Genomic DNA, 25,408 nt, shown 5'->3' on the forward strand with positions numbered 1-25,408 from the left:
ACAGCAGTGCTCTACCTCCCTCAGGTGCTGCAATGGGGTTGCACGGCTCCTGCTGCCACCAGGGCTGTGAGCTTGCAGGGGTGCCTCTTCCTCCCCTGGCCAGTTTTGGTGTCCCATGGCAGAGCATGGATCCTGCAAAACCCTGTATGACTTGCTCCTTTCCCAAACCCAGCCCAAGCCCAGGGAGCAGCCCCTTCTGCAGCCGGGAGTCCCATGGAGGCATCATCCTTGGAGGGACCTGATCCCAGATTTTTTCCTTATCTGGGGTATTCTCTTTGCCCATTACAGCTGAAAGAGCAGGGCTGGCTATCAAAGTAAGTGGAAAAAAGAGAGATCATGGTTTTGAGGGCTGCTGGCCTTCCTTGCTTGTGTTGGGCTCCTGCTCCAAGCAGGAGATCAGCAGCACATAGTCTACAAGGAGATGGAGAGGAACTTTTTGGCCTGTTTTTTTGATTTGGTATTAAATCCCTGTGTGGCCTCAGGAATCGAGGTTCCTGCAGAGGAGGCATTGGCACTTTAAATTCTCACTTCCATGAAAAGCTCACTTCCTTTATGCTGGAATTATAAAGTACACTACACATTTCTAGGGAGTCCTCTGTGACTTTGCAACATCTGAACTGGCCCGAGGCTTGCTGTGGAGGCTTAGCATTATTCCAGTGCTTCTCAAACAAATATACTCTCCCAGAGTAGGAAAGCGCTTCTGTTACTTCAGAGGCAGTCTGGCTCACAGAGCTAAAGGAAAATATAGTTGTGGTTATTGATTTTGGCAGAAGAAAATGGGGCCAGGCCAGAAATGGGATGTCCTCTGTATATATGCTATAGCCAAAGACTACAGTATGATAAACATAATCCGAAGGGTCTTGGCATGTAGAAGGAAAGTATTTTGGGTTGAAAATATTTTTAGTGTAAAGTTAAAATCCTTTACTTGGACATGTGCAGGGAATACAGCCATCATAATGCCTGTGCCTCACTTATTAATGTGGAACACTAAAAGGATTTTTATAATATTGCTTTCCCTTAAAAAGAATTTTATGCTTCAGAACTTAGACTTCCTTCACCCAAATGTTTTGTATAAACACCTCTCCAATATTAAAGTTTATTTAAATTGTATTTTACTTTTTGAAAAGTATTCTTTGACTACTTTTTAATACACACAAGGAGATCTGCAGAACCTGAACCTTCAATTTCTAAAACAGAAGTAAACCCCAGATTTCTGTTTTTTGACTAAAAGACAGATATTTTTTAGTTGGCAATCAAATAAAACTCTGAGGTTTTTTATATGAACCAGCACTATAGAAAAAACTCCACTCTTTCAAAATAAGTTAAAAGTGTCATGTAGGACAAAACATGTATCATTTTGATCAATAGTGCAAATCATCAGAAAAAAGAATCCGGTGATCTGCCTATTTTGGAATATAATCCGAATATTTTAGAATAGCCTGACTGTCCTATTGTCCTTGTGGAATAGTCACTGGCTTCCTGAAACCAGAAGGTCCCCAAAGCCAAATATTGGAGACTGCAGTTCAATTTTCTTTACGAAAACATACAACTGATCACAGGAGGAAGAAGAGACGAATACCCTAAAGCTCGTCACTCCCTCTTCCTTTCATTACAAAGACAGGGTTTGGAGATCCTAGCATTATGCAGTTTCTCTAATTTGGAAGATGCTTCACAGGGGAATGTGGGGATTTTCTCCCCCTAAGACTTTGTCAGAAGACTACTACACGTATAATGTGTCCACTTTGCATTGGTAAGGAGGTAGGGAATTAAAATGTAATTATTTCCATGCTCATTTAGTTTTTTGGCAACATATGAAAACAAGCTGATAAGGAAGAACTGACATTAATTAGGCATTAGTATAAATGCTATTATTTTGCAGATAGGGCTTTAAACCACTTACTACCACTGGAATGAATTCCAAATTAAAGCCATATTTTAAAAGATAACATTATTACTGTTCACAAATAAAATCCTCTGCCTGGAGACATCAGGGGAGTAACCGCAATATGCTACTTAAAATATATCATTACCCTGAGCCTGGTTTTGCAAAGTCAGGAAATTTCATGAACATCAACTCTGTAGCTTTCATCCCAAAATTGAGAGATGCTTGGTTTTGTCCATTTTAGAGAGAGTGTCTCATAAAGTGGGCTATCTTCACTCTTTTATCAAAGACAGAAAAGAAAAATCTCATCATGTCAAGTTGCGTTGTGGTGTTGTGTGTCGGAGAAGTGGGGTTGCCTCCCTAGCACTGACTTTTGATGTTTAATACTCCCCAAAACTACTTCCTAAAGATACTGTTACACTGGGCCATTTTCTTTAGCGTTATTCTTCTGAGAGCCAGGTACAACTGCCCAAATCAACCTACCAAGCTGAGAGCACAGCTGTCTCACACCATGGGGACTCTGAAAGCTTCAGTATCCCCCTGGACAGCAAAGGTACATGGGAGCCAACAGAAGGGGGAAATGATAAGAGCAAAACTATGTTACTATCGTGCAAATTTTCTCTTTTGTATATATCTTCCCCTTGCACCAGGAAAATTCTAGCTCTGTGTCAGCAGCCCTCACCAACTCATTGCGTAAAATTCAATGAACTTTATTAAAAATAAGAATAATCTTTAAATAGACTTTGTGTGGGAAGTTAACATGATCTTGATTTAAAGCGTGTCATTCAGTGACATTCAATTTTCTTTATGAATATGAGGCCTCCCCCCCGCCATGAAGCAAACAAGAACAGCTTAGGATTTCTGATACACATAATGCAAACACTCTGTGTAGTACACAAAGTCCGGATGCTGTCTTGATGAAACTTGAACAATTCTTCAACACAGATCTTCATATTTCTGCAAATAATAGCATTTACTCTGATAGTTCTAGTTGGGTTCACATGAAAAATCCTCAAGGATAGTATATTGTGCATATTATAATGGGTCTTAGTTAAAATGTTATCCTAAATGGAAGAAAAATTGAAAAGGAGGCGTGAAGTCAAGAGCTGAATCATGTTTGTAAAATACCCGCAGAATTTATTTAAAAATTTTGGCTAATGGGCAATTTGGATTCTATGAAATGGCCTTTACGCATAGACACTTTCTCAAAGAGACAACAAACGAAAGTGTTTACCTAGCAGATCCTCCGATTATTATTGTTATCAACATTATCACAATTATTATTATCACCAATAATGTTTAGTGTACAATAAAATATTATACATGATCGGTTGCTAGAAGAGAAATAGACAGAAATGAATGACCAAATATGCTCCATTCACCTGAGTAATTCTATGATCGCAAGTTAAGATTAAGCACATCTGCCTCTTGAAAGCTAACATACTCGCATTCGAAGACTGCAAAATTCAGGAGAGAGAATTTCCAATTAAGCAAGCTGGATTTGGATTTTATCTTTTCTGTTGTCATTTGTTAAATATTTAAGAGAAGCTAGAATCCTGTAGCTAAGGTAATTGTATGACAAAATAAGGTTGTTGAATTTGTATACATTAATAATGATATTAAATGTCTAATAAAAAAATAACAAGTTACATGTTATCTATTTATTTTCCACAAGACTATAAATGTTTTTAAAGTAGGAAGTGGGGGGGGGGGGAAGACTCAGACTTGATATTGCCATATAATACTGATTTAATTGAATCTGAAAGGCTCCATCTGACTTAAAGACTGCATTAATTAAAAACTGGGTCGGATCTTGTTTCAACTTTGGTGCTTAAGTGACCTGGCTTTTAAACAATTTCCAAATCTCATTCTTCCTCCTTTTTGATACTTTATATAATAGTCAGGCTGAGAACATTGGACAAAAATCAATTTCCATTTTTTACAAAATGTTTTGTATCCAACTTTAAGAGGTTTTCAGGAAAAAAAAGACTGAAACATAGGAAGCAAAATGTAACTAATAAATTAAAGTTTTTAAATCTATAAAACAAGGAACTATAAATTTAACAGCATCCTAGATAACACAGATTAGCAAAGATTTTACTATGCTGTAATTATTCTATATAGGTGTACATTTTAAGTGTATGCAAACTGAAGGTCAGCATTCTTTTTCGTGAAGACATATATTAAGCATGGTCAGGAATACTGAATACAGACCCTAGCGAATCAGAGCTGCAGAGGGTTACTATTAAAAAAATAATAAACCATCTGTGAAATAAAAGGACTTGCATAATACTTAGTCTTGTAATCTTGTATGTGCTGCACTACATGAGAGACCCCCGGAGTTCCCAGGTTATTCAATGTTATCAAATCTATTTGTATAAAGCCATTCCATAATCTCATATTCTAAAATAATGTGGTAACCCCTGTTCTCTTTGAGTTTTTTATCCTTACACCTTTAGAAAGTTATAGCTCATACGTGCTTTGAACGGATGAAATTTTCTCCCTAAGTTCCAAAAATTATTAAAGAAAAAATAACATTTGTATGATAGATCAAAGAGGAGATGAAGATTTCAAACTTGATAGCAGGTTAACGATTAAAAAAAAAACCAACATAAAAGAATGAACTGGTGAAAAAGAATATAGTAGAATTATATGCACAAATGAAATAGTACTGTACTATTGTAGTATTGTACAGCATGAGGGCTCAAACAGAAAAAAATAAATTGTGTACTGTGGATTACTAGAGTGTTTATGAGTTTGAGTCCATTTATGCCTTCACAGCATTTTTTAATCTAGGTCTTCGCTCTCATGATTTTTCCACTGACTTTCAAATGTCTTTGTGATTCTGGGCTTTAGACCTCCCAAAATGTGTTTGTTTAAAAAAAAAATTGACAGAAGTTATCTCCAAGTAGTTAATCCATTCTGTTAAACCCTGCAGGAGCAAGTCCTGACCTGAATTTGTGTATGCTTTTGAGGTTTACCATTATTTTGAATACTTTGAGCGTTTTCATTTGGGTCAGTTTTCTGCATGGATTTGTTACATAAGGTTCACAGGAAAACAAAAAGAAATAAGAATAAAACATAGAAAATAAACATGGTGCTGAAAATGAATACGTTCAGCAGCCATGGTGTTTTAACTTACCCAGATATGCTTTTGATGAGATGGAGAGAGATGAATGGAAAAAAGAGCACATAAATGTTAATGAACATATAGTAGTCCATAAAAAAAAAAAAATCATATGACAGATAAAATAATACCACTATTATAACTACGGAAATCATTCTAACTGGTCTCTGAACGCTTTAAAGAAGTGAAATGCTCTTGTGAAGAACAGATGCATCTGTCAAAATGAGATTTTCATTAAACTGATTTTGACTATTTATTAGGTACCACTCGGCACAGCACATCTTCCATCTACAATACATATTCATGCCAAAGCTCTGCAAACACAGGGAATGTGGAATAGATTTTCAAATGAAAGCATTTTGCCCAGATTTGAACAATTTCTTTTTCTTTTTTTTCTTTTTGTGAAAAATAATTTCCTGAAAATCCCAAATCTGTGGATTTAAGCAAAAAAACATAGAGACACAGTAAAATTGAGTGGATTACAAACCAAGGTTTACTTTTCTATGTGCACTTTACTAATATTTTAGAAAAATATCTCATAGTAATCATAAATGAACTAGACCTCTTTTTTTTTTTAATAGGCAGATTTCATGCACACAGGTGACTAACATTTGTAATGCTTATTCATGCTGTGCAGTATTTTAGTTTGAGCAGTCATACTAACACTAGATTAGCAGCAATACTGTTATGAGTGATTTGCCCTCTAAGTAACCTAGTCTTGCCAATATAATTGGTAATAGTATCTGCAGGAGAAAGCAGGATGCAGTAATAAACTTTCTTCAGCACCCTTTAATTGCCATCATAAAAATAAAATTATATGCCTGAATGAAACCAAGACATCTCAGAAAATTATATTTCTATTAACAAATGATTTACCGAGATATAAAAATGCTTGGTAGATATAGTTGTAGAAAACTTCGGGGTGAAAAGCCTGTGCTCTGATTAATTAAGAAGAGGTTGCGGACGTTTCAGTGAGTTCAGGAGAGGGCTGGTTTCAAGATCTTAAATTTTGTTTTCATGTGTGTGAGATCAGCAGAATAGCTGGGAGAGAGGAGAGACAGTGCGATACAGAAAAGTAGATGGAAACAAATGACAAACTTATACACAGAAGAAAGGAAAATTAAGGAAAGGAAGGTCAACAAAGGCATGCAATATAAATAAAGGACTAGAGAATTAATCACACAATTACCAAATCTGATGGAAGTACCACTAGAGCTGAATATGCATTTGTGATTTTGGGGCTAAAATCTCCGTCATGCTCATTTTCTACTGAGCTAACTGTAAAGAGTGACTTGAACACCTTTGCTGGAAAAGCTTTTAATTTTGGACCTTCCTGAGTCTATTGAATGAGACCTCCCACTTCTTACATCTTCTTCTGAATCCTCCTTTGGGTATGGGTGGAGAGAAATAAACAGGGGCATTAACTGGAATGCGAGTGATTTTCTGGCAGCTTTGATGGGTTGGCAGTTTGCAGTCACCTGGGGATAACTTGTGGGACCTGAAGGCCATTCCAGTCTCCCCTGCTATAGAAGTAGAGGATCAAGGGACATTGCTTCACTTCCTGAGCATCTTGTCCTCGGAATAATAAAATGCAGCAGAAAAAAATGGATCTTTTAAATTCTAACTTTCACCTTTTCATAAGACAACTAATTTATCACCATTTTATTGAAGGAAGACAACGATTTCCCTTAGACATATATTAAGCTAAAATATATAGAGATTTTTTTTTTCCTCTGCTCTGTTTTATCCATTCTTCCCTTAAACCCTAATTCTACAGTTAATCTGACAGGATATTTGTATCTGCTGGAGATCATTGTTTAGAGAGCCAGCTGCGAGGGTAGACGCTTACATTTATCCAGAAATCCCAAATTGCAATAAAGGCCTATGCCTTTATGTGTAGATAAGGCAGGGACTGGGGCTTTGTTCTGGTTTTGTTTGATTAAAAACTTGCAACTCGTTGATACAAACATCCTTATCTTTTATGAGGAAAAGAATTAAAAAAAACTTGGCAAAGGATAAAAATGTTATTTTAAAAATACAAGATTTTAAAAAATATGAATTAGCTATAGAATAAAATATGTTGTATCAATTTTTTCATCCTCAGAATAATCTCAGTAAGGTTTAATAATCCTCTGCAAGATAAATACCCATATATCCTTGCATTTGTAATGCTAAAAAGGCTCCAAGTATCTAATGTAATAGCAAGATACATTTTTAACATTGCAAAAGCTTTGACTGACTAACAGTTTGAAAGGGTCTTCCAGTAAGTGTTAAAAATGTTTGCTAAAGGAATTAAGTTTAAAAACAAAATTCATCTTTATGTATGTCTCGAAGATTAGACACAGATCCAGCCAAGAGAAAACCATGGTGGACACAGCAGGCAATCCTAAACTGCATGTCAGAACACTGAATACCTCTCCTTCCTCCAGTGGAAAGAGAAAATAGAAAATAACAGCTACCGAGCACAGTATTGTTTGCTAGAAAGGGAGGAAGAACTAAAGATCAGCCTGAAAGCTAATAACAGCATCAGGCAGTTTCTCACAGATGAGAAGGGAAATGCAAAACTTGAATTTTCCTAAAGATTTAGTAAATAAAAGATTGGGGGAAAAAAGGCATTGTATTCTTAAGAGCCACTGTAGAAAAATAAATCATGTACGTTTAGGATATAATGGTGTTTAGTAAGCATTAAGTATACAGGAACATCAGATGGATGGCACAGAAAAAGACCTTAATTAATCCGATTGGATTCATTTTTTCAAAATGTGTGCAATTAAGAAAATGATTAGAAACAGCTATTTGTATGCTGCAGAGGACAGATTATTTGTAGTTGCAAATATACTATGTCAAATTCTAATTGCAGTGGCACACATAAAACCTAATTAAAGGGGCATTGTGTGGATTTAAAAGCAACTAAATGATAACTACAGCATTTCAAACTCTTATTCCACAAAAAGGTCTACCTGGACATTTTGTCAAGTAGCCTGTTGACAGGGATCTAAAACTTAGATTTGCTCATAAAAAATGGAAGTCCCAGTGTTCTGTTTTCTTTTAGTGATTTTATTAAAAATGGATCACCACAATTTTTTTTTTGTGACTTCTCTCTATCACGTCTCCATTTTTGAAGGTTACATACAAATGAAAACCAACAAAAGAAAAGGACTGAGGTATTATTAGGGAATTGTCAAATTTATCAAAGGAACTTATCAACATTTTTTTTTTTTTTTCCTAGGTAGAAAGGAAGAAGAGTCAATTAATACAAGACTGTTCTGTTCATATGGAAGTTACTGCTGTTTAATATGTACGTCACTGTAGTCAGCTGAGACTTACCAGCATTGCAATTCTCTCTGCAAGGTTAATTATAAGGCTATGAACACTAAGAATTTCTTTTTACACCATAATTCTACATATGACAAATACTTAGGTCTTGATTCTACAAGTCTTTATTCATGTATGTAAACATATGTTACGTGTCCCGGCATATCAAGGCCTTTCTACAACCCATTTGAAGGCAGGAGGCCACATCTGGCAAACAAAAACCTGTACTTGTGGAGCAAATCTCCCCAAAACAGGTTCATAGGAAAGAATGGTTTACTTTGATTTGCTTTGGAAAATATAAACCTCACATCTTAAGCTTGTTTTGGAAATGTGGAATTAATAGATTCTTTTCCAGAGTCAAATCAAACAAAATTGAAGAAACACTACAACTACCTACACTACAACTAAAACCATCAGTGTGTTATCAACATTATTCCAATCCTAAACCCAAACTACAGCGCTATACTAGCTACTAGAAAGAAAATTAGCTTTATCCCAGCTGAAACTAGGACCATGATCCAGGCTAGCTCACTTGCATGTAATTTTTTTTTTTTTTTGTGGAGATAATTTGTATTTGGGATTGCTGAGGAAGCGATGGCATAGCCTGATCTCAGACTGTAGCAGCAACATGCACAAGGTCAAAGCCACATCTGTGTGGCAATCTAGGACTACACAGCACTTAAATGTCTCTCAAACCTTGGCTTATGTTGGTGCCTTGCACAAGATGAAATAAACACATCCTGCACATACTTTTATGCGACATAGAAGATGTGTAGGTCTTGTCTGTCTTCATCATGCTTCCTCAGGCAGCTACATACTTGCTGCAACATTGCATATTGTTGCAGATCAAATCGAACATTACATTTGAAAAGGATATATATTACTGGCACACAGAGCTACATTGCACTTTAAAAGACAAAGCAAGACTCTTTAGAGTGGTATTTGCCACCAGTGAGGCTTTGGGTAAGGATGATTTGACATCACTCCTGAGCAAAACTGTGGACAAGGAGAATGCAATTGATGTTCACTAGGACAGTTATAGCAAAAAGGGAAGTAAACATGGCTCTATTTGTTGATAATATTTTAAGTTTGGCTGAGTTCATTGTTAAAGAATATTTTTATAAAGGGTTCATCTTTTTTTTTTTTTTTTTTTCTTTTTTTTTAGTGAAAAGGACAGGGAAACATTTAAAGAGCTTCTGTTAAGTGCCTTACTTTGCTACCTGAGATGAGGTCAGTGGGGATATGTTTTTAAGGTGGATGCAGATCATTTAATTTTAGGCACAGTGTTATCTGCTCCTTTTCTGAGGTATGAATTGTCTTGTGGGACACATGCTGACCACCTGCTGCTGCGCCAGAGGACACTATGCCTGTATCTGAACCCTCCGCGAACTTTTATGAGTTGTGGTAGAAACCTGGGTACCCGAAACTTCCTACGCTGGGTCCTAGCTTGGGCTATCGTGACAACCCTGAATGAATGCCAAGTTATTGTGCACCGTCATATTATTTGGTGCAAAAACATCCATGAAGGATGATCTCTATGAGCAGCTGGGATAGTGTATACACAGTCACAGAGAAAAGGTACCTACAAAATTCAGAACTGGAAATTAGGTAACCATTTTTCACAGGGAGACTGACTATTCACTAAAAAAAAAAAAACTACTAAGAGAAAAATCTCCATTCTCATTTCAGTGATGGGTGCCTTCTGGAAAGTGTATCTTATCCAAATAAATTTTTTATTTAAATGAGTGCAAATTATTTGAAGCATTTGTGGACTCAAATGAATGTAATGCTGACATAGACAGTATCAGCGCCATTAATCAGTGGTTTTAGTCCTAAAATCTGAGGTTTCTTGAAGAAGTTACTCATTAGGCAAATAGGCTCTGAGAGTCAGACAAAGGCAGAAGACATTATATACAAAATATTAACAGCTTTTGTATGGAACAAGTGAAGTGGAATATAAAGGCTAGTTTAAATAATAAAAAGGCAGTGCATTATTCTTTGTCATATCCCAACATCACTTATTTTCACCAAATAATGGATAACACCCTAAACATTCTAAACACTACTGACATTCATTTTTTGTTCTCTAGGACTGCATGCTCAATTTACAAATAGTAAAACTTAAAAAGTTTTAATATTAACTAGAGCTGTCATATTTAATGTCTGAGAATAAACATCTATGGATGAATCAGGCAACTGAAGTTCATCTTTTCAGATGATTTTAGGAACATGTTGGGTCTAATTAAAATATTCTACACAGCTTCCTTAATATCTCTGATGCCTTAGGAGAAAGACTTGTTCCTAATAAATCTGTAATAACCAAATGTTGGATGAATAGAGACTCTCGTTTGAGGTTTATAAATGTCTGGCATATCATTGAGACAAACTGTTAATTACATTTTAATGATGTCTAAGTAGTCTATTGAAACTGAAAGAAATTTTACATCTAAATAGCATCTTCTAAGCAAGAAGCAGGAAAACTTTGAAATTTAGGTTAATGACACTATAATCACCAGAGAGAGAATTGGTCTCCAGAATTATCATATTCCCCCCTGAAACTTTTCAGACTGAAATGTATTATTCACTAGTCTATTCTGTGCATGTAAATTGCTCTAAAATAGCGTAACACGGCCCTGCACGTTGCCAGAGCAAGGCCAATGCACGTGCTTGCTACTCAGGGAGCAGGTGGCCAGGACAGCTGGTGGACCATCAGTACCTACGGGCTGCAGCAGCTGACAATTTGAAACATCGTGCTTCTTCATCCCTGGGGTAGGGGCATCCTTGCTGAATTGCTGATGTAATATTGATATTACTTGATATTACTTGAATATTACTGATATTACTTGAATACATTAAAAAATGCAAATTTAGAATTTTAGCTTTTTAAGGTATTTTTCACTTAAGAGATTTATTCAACGGAAAGGCATACCATGGATAACATTTTAACAGGGATTTGTCCTTTTATAATATCTTCAATCCAATTTTAATTTACTAATGCAAAGCTAATTGCAAACTCTGGTGAGGTTAATGAGTACTGTGAGAATGTGTTGATCACAGTGATGAATCAGACATCTGGTTTCATGTCAAGGGGAGAACCCTTGCTTTCCTGCACCAGAACTGCCATTGAACTGAAAAAGAAGTTCTCTGAGCTATTAAGAGGGCCAAAAGCCACTTCACTTGACTTATGTGTGTAAAAGAGAAACACAAGTTCAGTAGGTGGTATTATGCCTGCTTTATAGAAAAGGGAATTGGCTCAGGGATCACTGTTTTGAGGTTTTTTTGGTTGTTTTTTCTTTTTTTTTTTTTTTCCTAAGGAAGTGACAAAGCTAGCATAAAGAAAGCTCTCCAAGACCTGAAACATAATACAAAGGACTGCTTCATGCTTTAGCCTATCCTCTAATTATCCTTCTGGTGGACCTGGTTCTCTTGGGGTTTTCTGTCCTAATCGACACTAGCCATAGAAATCCTCACAAGGTGAAGGGCTCTGCTCGCTCTGTTCCAGAGCCAGGGCTCGCTGTCTCTGCAGGGTTTGTAGGGCCTGATTAGCAGTAAAAAGGAATCAAACGCTTGGCCTTAAATCTTACTGCTACATCACAAGATAGCAAATGATTCTCAGACTTCTCTTAATACCTTTTATAAAGACCTCTTACACATTACTATCGTCCTTAATTTTACACAGAATAGTATTCTGATTTGCACTACCCGGATCAGCAAACTTGCAGCTACTGCGTGTATTTGAAGACTCTACTTCCAGAGGGATTTATGCATTGTTAAGTGTTGTCAGAAAGGAATCTGACCTACTGAGACAAACTTTTTACTTAAATTACTTTCTGGACTTTTTCAACTTCATACTTCCCAAGGTAAGATGCAAATCCCTGACTGCATTTTTTACAAGGAAATGTTAATTCTGTTACACCCTATTGATACGTTGGCATCCTAATACTATCATATACATGAGATAATGTATACATGTTACATTTTTCCCACATTAAAGTTCCTCTAGAACTACATCATATATATATATAAACTAGCAATGTATGTTAACTTTTCTCTGATAGTAGCTTAAGATGAATCTTAAAAGCAGTTGTAAGGATTCCAGTGTGAGAAGCTATGAAAGCAGACAAATCTGAAGGAACAGGGGAAGAAATTTAAAGTTTTCATGACATAGGTATATAACATATACTTAGGATAAATAGTATACAGTTCAAACTAGATGAATAATCATAGCCACAAAGGAAAGATTCCTTCCACCAGAGAACATTTGGATTAGATCTAATCCATAAAGAATCAAAGGCAGACAGACACAGGAGGGAAAAAGGAAAGACTTGAAAAGCAGAAAGCGTGAAAAAGTCTAATTGTGTGCGATTAGATGGAAGTCTAATAACAGAATACCTCTACGCCTGCTATTTCCAGACCCAAAACTTGGTAGCCAGTATCATACATGAAGCAGTCATGTCATGTATGCAGTAGTATGTGTCAAGTCCTATGTTATTTCATCCACTTTAAGGAACTAACATGAGAAAATGAACGAAGTGAACACATTCATCCCTTCAAAGTGATTTCAATACTGTGGTACCTCCAGTCCTCAGAGCTGGAAGATAAATAGGGACTGCAAAAAATTGGTTGCTGAAAATTCAATGAAATTCTTCACAAATGGTAATGATGGTCTCAAAACTGCTTTCTAGATTTAGTGAAATAGCACAGTAATATGTTTTTTCATCCATAATTTTCTAAATGACTAATGAGTGAAAAAATGTATAGATAAGAAATACAGGGACAAGACTCATCAACTGCAATACCCCTGTAAAAATTATTGTGAGTTTCTTAATTGAATTTAAAATGTTTCTTCTCTCTCAGCTAGCACAATGACTGCTTCTCTATCTTTGCTAAACTCAGGCTGATTTAAATGGCACACTTTCATTTGTACATTACATGCATGTGTACATTGAAAGTTATATTTCTTGATATGCTTGATATGGAAATAGTGACTTAAAATATTCTACATATAAATTTAAAGAGAAGCTGAAATATTATCCTTTGATTATTTGGATTACAATTGCAAATTCTCTTGAAACTTTGCAAAGGAATATTAAAAGACTGAAAGAAACATGAAAACCCTACAAATTTTAAAAATGAGGCTTTCGGAATGTGAATAATAGCACTAAAGTTAATGGTTATGGATGAAAAATAAACCTGTTTGTTTACAGAATGAATTTGCAAAGTCATTTTTAAGTACCATCTTTTTTCTCTGACACCCTCTAATTACCCTGGAACTGCGATGCTGCCAAGAGGTTTCTTTTGTGTTCGTAGCTTTATTTTAACAGTTCTTCTTAGCTCCTGGCAGCTGCTATGAATCAGTGTACTGGTTTTACAAGGAGATGCACCAAAGACAGCATGAAATGATTATATAATTTATGCGAGCAAAAAGCTAGGTTGCCATTTGCTGACAGGCAAAAAGAAAGTGAAGCTGCTAGGGTTTATGGGGAGCCTTTGACTTCTATAGACAGAAACAATCATGTGTTCAATAGATAATGCAAAAAATCTTTTTTTTTCCCTTCTGAAAAATCTATGTAGTGAGTCATTAAGTGCCTGCCTGTTTTTAAGAATTGCACAGAAGGCAAACGGCATGGAATTAACGGCAATGTGAAGTAGAAAATGTCTCTTTCTCATACACCTATTTTCTTTCACAAATGAAACACTACTGTACAATTGACAGATTTTCCCCTATATTTTATATGCAGCTTTAAAAACTTTTACAGTGGAAAAAAACACGCTAAGTGGTAAACCGCCATAGTAGATGGTCTTGCTTCTCATTACATGTCTGCGTAAAACCAACACAAAACCTGACATTTTAATCAAGTTTCAGCCAATGAAAGTCACGTGAAAAAGGTACTCACTTTTTCTTTAGTCTTCGGTCCTTTTCTGCTTGGGTTCCAAGTTTGCCTAATCCCAGAGATTCCTGAGCTGCTGCCTCTGTTTCCATGTAACCTCCTGGAAAACAAACCAAACCAAGCCCCTGTGTATTTTCCCATAGCTCTTGCCCAGTTGTTCCCCCTCTCAACCCTTCCATCCCCCTCCCACCCACCACCATCATCTGTGTTTGTTTCCTTAAGCCATGACATTTGGTGTTTTGGAGAACATCTATCACCTACGGAAGTGAATTTGGGCAAGTGTTTACTACATGGAAAAGAGTACAAGTAGAGGGAAAAATTGGTTCCTCCTCCTTGTCTTTAGCAGAAATACATGAGAAGAGCACCCTGACCTCCTTTGCCTGCTTTTCTTTGCCTTCTAAGGTTCAGTCTCATGGTCTTAAGTAAGCAATGCCCTCACCATTTTTTAAGCTTATTTGGGAAGTGTACAAATGAAAGTGCCATCTCAAGAACTGTCTCATTGACATAATACAGCATCACTTAATGTTGTAATACTAAAGTCTTCATTTTGCTCTTATAGTCTCAGAGCTTTTGTTGTCATTATCCCTGCAAAATCCCAAGCCAGAGATGACAGAAAGACTCTGTCAGAAAAGTAAAAAGCCTCCTAGGTCTCCCTGGAGGTGCCTTGTAGGCACCTAATTCCTGTCAAAGTCATGGGAATTTGCATAACTTGCATAGAGTGACAAGGGAAGTTTGCAGTAAGCCAGGACACCCGGACCAAAATAAAATCATATTATAAACTAAGGACATGAATGGTATTGTATGATCCATGCTGATCATACAATAAGTCAGCTAACGTGACTTTCCCGGTGCAGAAGTGGAAAGATGCTCTGACTTGTTTATCGCTGCCTGGATTCAAGGAAGAAGGGACCTGCTCACAGAGCTGTCAGTACAGTCTCCTGGCTCTGGCTCCACGCTGCCCTCTCGTTCGCACATGTATGTGTGCAGACAGAGAGGCTGCAGCACTTCTTCGAAGGCTGCTTTCCTCATGTGTTGCTATTCAGAAGGTGTGTAACTGGTACAAGAAGGAAGACAACAGTACGGTAAATGTTGGTGCTTGACTCCTTTTGGCAATGGCAACTTCTTATTTCTCAGGTAATGGCTAGTGAACAATTGTAGAGTGGACGTTGGTATAATTAAGAAAGCATAGTATAGATGAAAAGATTACTGTTCTGATTCATTGATTCTAACCATAAAATAATGCGTAAATGTTATATAGTGAAATAGCATCACAGCCTTTTACAAGTCACATTTACATGCACCTCAATCAAGTGAGATCGAAACCTTCTGCTGTATCACATGTATGATGTTAACTTAGAAAAGCCTGGTTTTAAGCTGCCCTTTCAAAGCAGCTGTAGTCTTAACACTCCTGCTTCTCTAGACAGAAATTTTCTTTATTAAAGAGGACATTACTTCTGCAAATCTCATGATGAGAATGATGCCTCCAATCACAAATGCCGAAAACGTGAACATATACCTCACGTTTCTCACTGACTGTGAAGTAAGTTTTTAATTTAGCAAGCTGCTGTAGCAATATCTCACACGTTTCTGAGAGAGCGGCTCGCAGTATGTTAGATAGAGATGGCACGAGTGCAGCGCCACGAGGGTTTATCACAGATTGGACAGTATTCTTGGCGTAATGGACTTCACCACAAGTAAAACACTTCTGGCCCTTCGAGTAACCCAGGGTACGTTGTACTGGACGTAGTGATTGTGCCTGTCGGTATTTAGGCATGTAGATGGCTACGATAAATGCTGCCTAACAAGCTGACCTTGCATACATCATCCAGATCAGCTTGCCTGGGCAGGGAAAATCACTGTAATGCATTCTTTGTTTTAGGGACTAGAATATTTAAAATGTAACATGGGAAGTGTCTAGTGTGGCATTTCTCCAAGTGAGAGAAGGCTGGATGAGTTCAACATCAAACAAACAAACAGATACAAAAGAAAAAAAAGGCACTCATGGTCCCTGTAACATTCATTTTCCCTTCTCCAATAATTAAAAGAAATCTTGAAGAATCTAGAAATCTTGAATCTTGATTCCAAGAAAGATCTCCTAAAGCATTAATTTGCTTTTGAACAATAACACAAATGGTTTAGCAGAGGTTGTAAAAGTAGCAAATTACAAAATCACAAAAGTCTGGCAAGTTTAGCAGTGAAAACTAATGATTTCAGAGTTTTGCAGGGAATGCAGAGCAAAGAAATCTTTTGGGTGGTTGCCTGGCTCTGTTGAAGTTAGTGATAAAACTTTGGAGGTTCCAGTATTGCTTCTTAAATATGAGTATATATTACATGTGATTTTAGAGATACTATAGAATTAGTTACAGAAGTATTATGTTTACTTACAATGTATATCACTGGGATCCCTAACATCCTCTCCATTGACATGAACTTTTAAAGTACTCCGTCAAGCATAATTGTGTGCATGTGCAAATATGCATATAAGAAAACAACTTAATGTTTCTGAGGCTCAAAATTAGGTTTATTACCTCTTCAGTATTTGAAATGCTATTGAGAAAAGGTATTTTCCTTATTCAAAAATATAAGAAGGAGATATATATACACACATAATTAGAATGTTTAATTTAAGCAAGGAATTAAATGAGATTCTTTTATTGATTTTGCATTATAAATTTAGGTTATGAAAACCATACAAATATATTGCAATGCAGTGATGATAGGACTTATTATCTAGATTTCTGTGATATAGTATCTTACTATAAATAGAATTATTAACTATATAGCTGCACAGATAGTATACCTGTCACAGAATTGATTCGAGTACTACCACGATTGCTATTTTTTAAAATTTTATTTTGTCTTTAAAGTACTGCCATTGAATGGAAACTGACACTCAATTTTTTTTTTTTCTTTTGGTATCTTAAAAAATTAAGATGATAAAAACTACTCTGTAATTCAGCTGCTCAATGTTGTCTTAATTTCTAAAAATATTTTGCTCCTACTTTTTTGTCAGTTAACAATCCTACTGATAATTTTATACATGCTTGTAAACCTAGTTTGCTTAATTAAAATGTACATTATACTGAAATCTTTGCTCTTGAGCTAAAGGATGGAAGCCACAAAAATTTCATTTAATTGCAAATCTTCACTAACATCTTTTTGCAATTTCATGAGCTAGTGTTGGGAATTACAAATAGGCTTTATCCAATTATATATATGTCTTATTAATCATGTTGAGTATTATTAAGAAATTAAGCTATTGCCAGATTACATTGGTCCTGAGACAATCTTTAAAGTTGTTATTTTATTTTTGTTCCACACTGCAAGGAACCACAGGGAAGACCAACACATTTATTACATCTTTGTCCTCTATGTTCCTGAGTTTCTGTGAAATCATAGATTATTATGCATAATCCATCAGTATCAATAAAATTGGTTTTATGGAATGTAAATGTGAATTAATAATGCAGTCTAAAGTTATAAAATTCTCCATCAGTGCAGATGGTGACATGCAGGTGTATTTGAGAGACTCATTTAATAGATTCTGAAATACATTAAACTATGAAAAAGACTGAATAAATCAGTTTTATTCTTCCTATAGTGAGAAAAAAGGGAATTTAAATTACAATTAGAAATTAGGGTGTTTTTTTTCCAAGAACATAAAGTTCTCTCTGGCAGAGAGGAGAAAGGTTGGAGCATAAATGGAGAATGCTCAGTTATTTGATTTTACTCTGATACTTTGACCTTAATATTACTATATTTTATTCTGTACAATTTTAGTGGTGGGTTTGTTAGTTGCAATAAGGACATGCTTTGATACGAATTTAGTTTTTTATTTTCAGGCTTATATATTGCTTAAGTGTTTATAGTTACTGCAAACTCTTAAAATTGTTTTACAAGTGTTATGTGGTCACCATGGAAGTAAAAATTTAGTGCCTCACAAATTCGTACTATGTGACATCTTCGTGACTAGGAAAGAGCTAGTATTTCTATTTTACTGACACATCTATACCAATTTGATGCTTGTGTTGGCATGTGTATATATGCTAATTTTAACCTAGCTAAACCAGATAGCCTAGCAATATAGACTAGGGATGTATTTGCCCATCTGCACATGCAGACTATAAGCCTTTGCTGAAGACCGTCGCTTCACCTTCCATTGCTTCTGCTACCTTAAGGTGGTTAAATAAAATTATGCTATGACTGGGGTTTTTTTTTGCATGTGGTATAGGCATATCCTACGGAATATCACAGAGGAAAATTTTTACTAGGAATGAATTAGACTAAAGTCTTGGCAAGGGAAAAGGGCTTAAGTAGGAAGAAAACAAAGCATTGCTGTGAGCAGCATAGCTAATCGAAAGGCTATGGTGACATTCACTGACAGGTACTAGCAGACCTCTATTGAGACAATGAAATCTGAAAAGCAACTCCTTTTACTTGCAAGGACCTTCCATATAACATAGTTACACCCCTTATAGATGTTTATTACTTACTACTTTCTCATCTCTTCTTTACTTTGATTATTTGAGAATACACTGTTACCACTTTTACCCTAATTCAAGAGAGTATTGAAGCAGTAGGTTCAGTCAAGAGGATGACTCTAGTAATTTGTGCCAGAAGTCTCCTTTCATTTGCATTATAGTCATAGCAAACTCCTGACAAATATAATTGCTGATAGCAATAAAGTTTAATGGGAAGGTTCTGCCAGACTAAAGAAAAACAAAAAAGCAAATTGAAAACTGAACAGAAGCAAAATTAAAAATGGAAAAATGACTGTGAAATGGTGATCTTGGTTTGTTACCACTAATTCCTTACTGAGCTGTCCAAGTCGAGCCTTCTCTTTTTTACCAAACAAACGTCCTATCGAAGACTTGATTCCTTTCTTCTTGGGAGCTTTGTGCAGGGAGTCCTGGCTGCTATTGACACTGCCAAGACCAATACTTTCTGGCTCCAGTGAAGCAGGCAAACTACTACAAAATGATAATAAAGAAACTGAATAGATATCATATCAACATTTGCAGGTAATTTTTTATTTTCTTCTGAGCAGCTCTGCAAACAAATTAATTGGTTATACTACAGTAATAATCTCCCCACAAGTGAAACAATCCCATCTTCTTCCTTAAATGATTTAGAAACATGAAGAAATCAGGTCATTTTGGAATAGTTAAAAAACAACACGATTTGAAAAGAATAATACGTGGTAAAATAGTGAAGTACGTGTTACAAATATCTTACCTTCTGGCATCATTGTGGTATGAAGAAGGAAGGGTATGAGTCATTCTGATGGCTCTGGGTGTTGGAGGAGGAGAAGTTTCACATTTGATTGTGGCTTTATCTTCACGCCCATCTTCTTCAACTACTGCAATCTGGGGACAGAGACTCCGTGAGAGCAGATTAGCTTTTCAAGAAAATTTCAACATATGCTGCATGAATTTGTCAAGTGAACTGAAGCACGTATGGATTCAAGTGCAATTTTTTGAGCAAATTTTAAGAATTATTTTTGAAAGAGACTATTGGGAAAAAACAATTGCTTAAATATAGCAGCTTAAAGTACATATTTGAAAGAAAAAAGATTACAGTTGGGGAAGAAATTAATTCCTTGTATGCCAAACAAGCTGATCTAGTAAAGGTCTAAACATGAAAATAACCTTAGACATGAGCGGATCTCTTGTATTTAACAGAATTATTCAAGTAAAGTTTCTCAGGGATGTAAGGGAGAAGGTAAATACAGACATGAACAGGACCACTCTTCTGTGGCTTGTTAACAGAATGGTCAGAATGCTTGAAAATAAGCATGAACAAAAAGGAGTTTTGCCACAGCATATAATGATTTATCTTAAATACATCTCCTCTCATGTAAAGACAAATCCGATATTCAGTGCCAATTCTGTAAACAACTTTATATTGCTCCAGAAGATTTCAAGTAATCTGACTCTGGTTCCTCTAGCAAGAAGAATGGCCAAAATACATTTGAAAGTAGTTCTTTTCTGTCCACACTTTGTTTTTAACTGTGTTCCTTTAAGATTGTTCTGTAGAGGCTACTACTCCAAGGTATCACTGGTGGGCTGTGATTCTATGGCTTAGCTATGATCCCTGCAAGCTTTTCTGGGTAGGATTAGTGATAATGTTCAGGAATCAAACAAAAAGGAGTGGAGAGGATGCAGTAGCTGCCAAGGAACCCGGTTATGTAAATAGCAGAGGAATATGATAAATGTGCTCTCCCAAACTTAAAAAAACCCCAACAATATCATACCTTTCTCCGATGTTTCCTTAGGTCGCTTGGCTTAGATTGGTAACAAAAGCAACAACAACAAAAAAAGAATGATTAATAGATCTTACTGAGTGTAACAAAATGCCGTGCATTCGTTCTTCTCACATTCAGAAGTGGGAAGAGAAGATTTCATTAATTTAATAATATCCATATTATATACTAATTATACACTTGCTGTCATAACATAAGACAACCTCTGACAAATATGCCATTCTGGGAAAGCAGCTATTTTTTCTAAAGTTACAATATCTCTTTTGTTCTCATAAGCTTAGCAAAGAATAGGATATTGCAAGGATAACGCAAGCTTATAGTAAGCTTATAGCTTAGGCACTGGAACAGGTTGCCCAGAGAGGTTGTGGAGGCCCCATCCCTGGAAGTGTTCAAGGCCAGGTTGGATGGGGCTTTGGGCAACGTGGTCTAGTGGAGGGTGTCCCTGCCTACGGTGGGGGCAGGGGGTGTGGAACTAGATGATCTTTAAGGTCCCTTCCAACCTGAACCATTCTATGATTCTATTCTATGATAGAGGCACTTTTTATTTTTGGAGTTTTCATATAAAACCACTACCCCAACACCGAGGTTTGTTTTGGGTTTTTTTGTTTGTTTTTGGTTTTTTTAGTTTTATCTAATATTACAAATGTATTAGTGTCTCACCAAGTATTAACACAAAATATCATCAACAAATACCATGTCTGAAAAAATGGTCTTTCTGTCCAGGTATTCCATATTAATGTGACTGGCATGTTCAGTGGATACAAATTCATCCATCTTCTGTACTGCAGGATGATTTGGCAGTAGAAGGCTGCTAGCATGTGTCTTGTTCAACCTCCTTTTCATTTTTATTTTTGGTAGATGTCTCATTCATTCAAGGAAAGCTGAAGATACTCTGCAGAATTTATTTACTGCATGGACCTGGGCCGTGGAAACTCATACAATACTGCTCCTCCAGCTAACCCCTACAGGATCATTTGACAATATTTGGGCTCTAGAGACCAGACCTCTACAGAGCTCTTCCCAACTCAAAGTTTCCACTGAGAGGATGTCTGATAGCCTGTTGTGTCTGTCCCCAGCCAGCAAGGAGAAGGAGATGTTCAACACTGAACTGCTGAAACAGTGCAGGGCAGAAGTATCCTGAAATGGTTGATGAGGGTGATCAAAGTTGCAGGCTGTGCCGTTGAGCAGGCAGGGTGCTACTTCTACAGCTTATGATATGTCAAGAGTTCAACTGCAACTCACACAGACATATCTGTCTGAGCTTGAGCACAGACACAGCTGGGTGCCAGTGAGGCCATGGCAACCTGAAGTGCAGAGGCTATGCTGTCATTTTGTATTTGAATCTGGTCAACCTACTGACCCAAAGCTACTGTGTCCAAATCCAGCCAACCAGGCAGTGCAGTTGTCTGCTGGAAGGTCAGTTTAACCATTACCATTTATCTGTAGCCAGATTGCTTAGTTAAAATGGCTGGTGAAATGAAGCCAAACTGCATATTCAGGAAGGTGCTGCTTTGGTGAAGTAGGTGGCACCGTGGCAGCCTGCACACCCACTTCCTCCACAACAGTCTGCATCACCACCATTTTCATTTCTGCTGTTCAGTGGTGGGAACTGGGCGCAGCAAAGAATCAGTTCCACAGTCTACAACAGCTGCCAGCCCTGACCTCCTCTCTGCTGTCTTTAGTTCCCAAGAAGGCAGCAAACACCATCCTAAACTGGGAGGGGTAGAGGTGGATACAAGTAGTTGTCAGTTCCCAGGAAAAGAGACTACTCAGCTAGATGACGGTAGACAAAAGTCCCTACTCCTAACTGAGGAGAATGAACAGCCAGGCTCCACTCCCAGCTGTTCTTAACAATCTTCTCAGCTAGGAAGGTTAATTTCTGCTTTCTGCTTGAGATCAGAGCTCATTTCCTCTGCTAAGAGGGTCCACAGGGAACCGGTGCTGCTGCTTCCCAGGAATGGACCACAAGGGGACACTGATGACATTCAGATTATCAGAGAAATAGCAAATAAAAAAATGGGGTCACACATATCCTATTCTCCTCACTGTATGTAGAGAACAGCAGAGTGGGCTGCTTTGATTCTCTCCTAGTGCTTAAAGGGATGAATTCACCAGGCTCCAGACTGGTTTGTAGCCCACACTGAACACCGTACCCTGCCTCTGCACTCTTATCAATATCAGAGTTGTTCATCTTGAATGTGTTGACACATACTACTTTTTCACTTACTTGACTGTTGTACTATTTCTTTTTGTCTAGGACCAAAACTAATTTTTTTGCACATCCCTTTTCAGATCAAACCAGACATTGCAGAATATGTCTTCAGAAGTACAGTAATGTTAGAAACGCTTTGCAGGATAATTTGATGGCTTGGTATCTGTTTATGTGTGCTGCTTGCAGGGGTGAAATACATCAGTTAAATGAATTATTGGAAAACAAAGCATTCCTTTCAAGTGCTTGATATACTTTCATGAAGAATACATACAAAATTCTGCAAATATAAAAAAGTATACGAAATATAGAAGTATATCCAAATGATTGTATATATGAAGCAGTAGAAGGTTTTAATGTCTTCTAGACATTTCTTGTAGGTTTAAACTCAGCAATAGTCCCACAGACCACTGTGTAATAATTGTATTACTTCAGAGCTTTTAATTAGTAACCATTTTTTACACATAAATTGATTACAGTAATTCCAATGATCAGTTCTGTTTGTTCTTAATTGCACTGCCTATGTGCTGAAGGCCCTTGATCCTCAGATCATTATGTCCCTGGTGAATCATACAATGCTCAAAAACACAGTAACAAACACCAAAGCCGCCCAAACGTTCATATTCTAGGGAATTTGCTATCTGTATGAATGATGAAGAGGTGAAAAAAATTTAGACACATAAGCCATTCATACAGTGAAAAGATGAAGTATTTGGTACTAGAAATATCACACCTAAAATTGACATCACAAAGTTTCTTACCAGCGTCATAACTCCCATTCTGTCCATCTCCCTGGCTGGACTGCGAGGGGTGAGTTTAGGAGTTGAGTGTCCGCTGGGAGGAGATGAGCTTGCAAGTGATGATGCAGTCACTGAGCCCGTAATGGATGTACCTGGGTGGACTCTGGCCAGATTTAAGCCTTCCAGACTCACGCTGGCCACTCTGTTCTCTATCTCTTCGGCACGCAGTTCTGTCGACTCTTTCTCTTCTTGGATTAACCTTATTAAATAAGAGAAGAACGTGGTTATATTTGTCTCTGCATATCCCAAAAGCAAAATTAAAAAATGTTGCCTTTCAAATGAGATTTGAAAATAAAAGAAAACAAAGATGACTATTGTAGATCAACTCCAAAATAACACTGAAAAGTGTATTTGTTAATTACTGGAAGTATAAGATTCTTTTTCTTAATTCTTCTATCCTCAAAAACTGTTTGAAGAATCTGCCTAACAACAAGACTTTATGATATTTCATGAAGATTGGTTCCTTTGCAAAGGAGACAGTATGAGGAGGGGGAGTTAACAATCCGATTTACCATAGGAAACTAATTCCAATCTTAAGTTGGCTTCATCTGATTTTCTGTTGCTAAAGCATGAACACAAATTTAAAGTCAAATGAAACTAGGCCTTTAAGAAGGGAATTGCTGAGATAATCCATATTAATAAACCAAGAGAACATGCAAAACAATTTGCCCACTTCATCCCCGCAAATTGATGAAAAAATGACAGTTGTTTCTAAAGCATTATGTTTTTAAGGGAATTTCATTAAAATAGCTCTCTTGTGGGCAACAAATGTGTTTCTTAAGCATATAGAACCTCAATAGGATGCTTCCACTGGCTTCTTTCATTTTAATTGTGATTGCACCTAGAATGGTAGAATATGTTTAAAATTAAACAGTTGTTTAGAAGCCCTTTGCCCATAAACCTGTGTTAAAAGCAGGCTTTTTTTTTTTTGTGTAGAGGAGGAAAAAGTATGAAGGATCAAGGTTAAATGGCAGAATAAGAAGTTTTGGGAGGCTGAGACTGAACCAGACTTTTCTGAGTGAAATGAAGCAAAACAATAAATGAAACCATAATACATTGAAAACAGAAATCTACAAATTCATATGCTGTGCTTTTCCCCTGACATCTATTTCAAATTTTCTACAAAATGTCTACACTTTTTTCATGGCAGGAACTTAAAGGCAAATAATATTTTGAAAGGGAATTGTAAGTCTTATTTTAGTAATCTAAATTCTGAATCATCTTGTGTAATAAAACAAATCTAAGACAAAATAAATTTTAACCTCTTTCAGTATCTCCAATCATTTGATAAACACTTGTAGTGTTTGGCAAGAAAAAATCCCCCCAAACCCAAGAAAATGTGAAGTGCAGTACAGTTTATAAGACTATCCTTCTGGAACCATTTTTCCTGAAACGTATAAAAAAAAGAATACAAAACTATTTGCCTGGATCTGTAATAATGACAGTGATGGTAAAGAAAGCCTATACTTCAGTATAAGCTTAGCAGCAGGGGAAATAAACAACTCTCAGTGGACCTCCAGTAAAAATGGCTACATAGCATCTAAGTAAAGATCCTGTTTTAAGTAAACCACTGAGTGGTCTGATTCAGGGTGGCACAAATAATATCCCACTATGTCACCTCCAGGTACAACTTCTTGTGAAAACCTTTTACTGTATTACATAATTGTTAAATTGTCAAAATGCTAGTATCTTTTAAAACAAATATATTTGTTGCATCTACAGCTTCCTGAATTGGTCACAGTGCTGAATTCTTTGTAATAACAGAAAATATAGGTAAGGTTCTTTCTTTTACATACGCTGTTTTAAGGAGATTTAACCTCCCAACAACAAAATTTCTCTTTGACTCTCTCTACAACTTGACAGTTGTAATAAGAGATTTTAGAAAATAGCAGAGTAATCCTATCTGAATGAAGAAATTCTGG

General features: G+C 36.6%; 1 protein-coding gene across 7 annotated transcripts in view; it reads right to left on the reverse strand.

Annotated features, from left to right (window-relative positions):
- The window catches only part of PPFIA2 (PPFI scaffold protein A2), a 355,092-nt gene that overhangs the window by 22,624 nt on the left and 307,060 nt on the right, over window positions 1-25,408 (reverse strand). For 5 of the 7 annotated variants that reach the window (XM_075747755.1, XM_075747796.1, XM_075747771.1 and 2 more), the window contains 5 exons: window positions 23,448-23,685; window positions 20,469-20,498; window positions 19,451-19,581; window positions 19,031-19,185; window positions 14,222-14,315 (listed from right to left, as the gene is read on the reverse strand). In XM_075747755.1, coding sequence (XP_075603870.1) covers window positions 14,222-14,315; window positions 19,031-19,185; window positions 19,451-19,581; window positions 20,469-20,498; window positions 23,448-23,685 — 648 coding nt within the window. The remainder of the gene's footprint in view (window positions 1-14,221; window positions 14,316-19,030; window positions 19,186-19,450; window positions 19,582-20,468; window positions 20,499-23,447; window positions 23,686-25,408) is intronic. The other 2 variants (XM_075747763.1, XM_075747806.1) reach the window with 1 other exon arrangement.

The sequence above is a fragment of the Balearica regulorum genome, chromosome 1 (genome assembly GCF_011004875.1).
Source record: "Balearica regulorum gibbericeps isolate bBalReg1 chromosome 1, bBalReg1.pri, whole genome shotgun sequence".
In the NCBI taxonomy this organism is placed as follows: Eukaryota; Metazoa; Chordata; class Aves; order Gruiformes; family Gruidae; genus Balearica; species Balearica regulorum.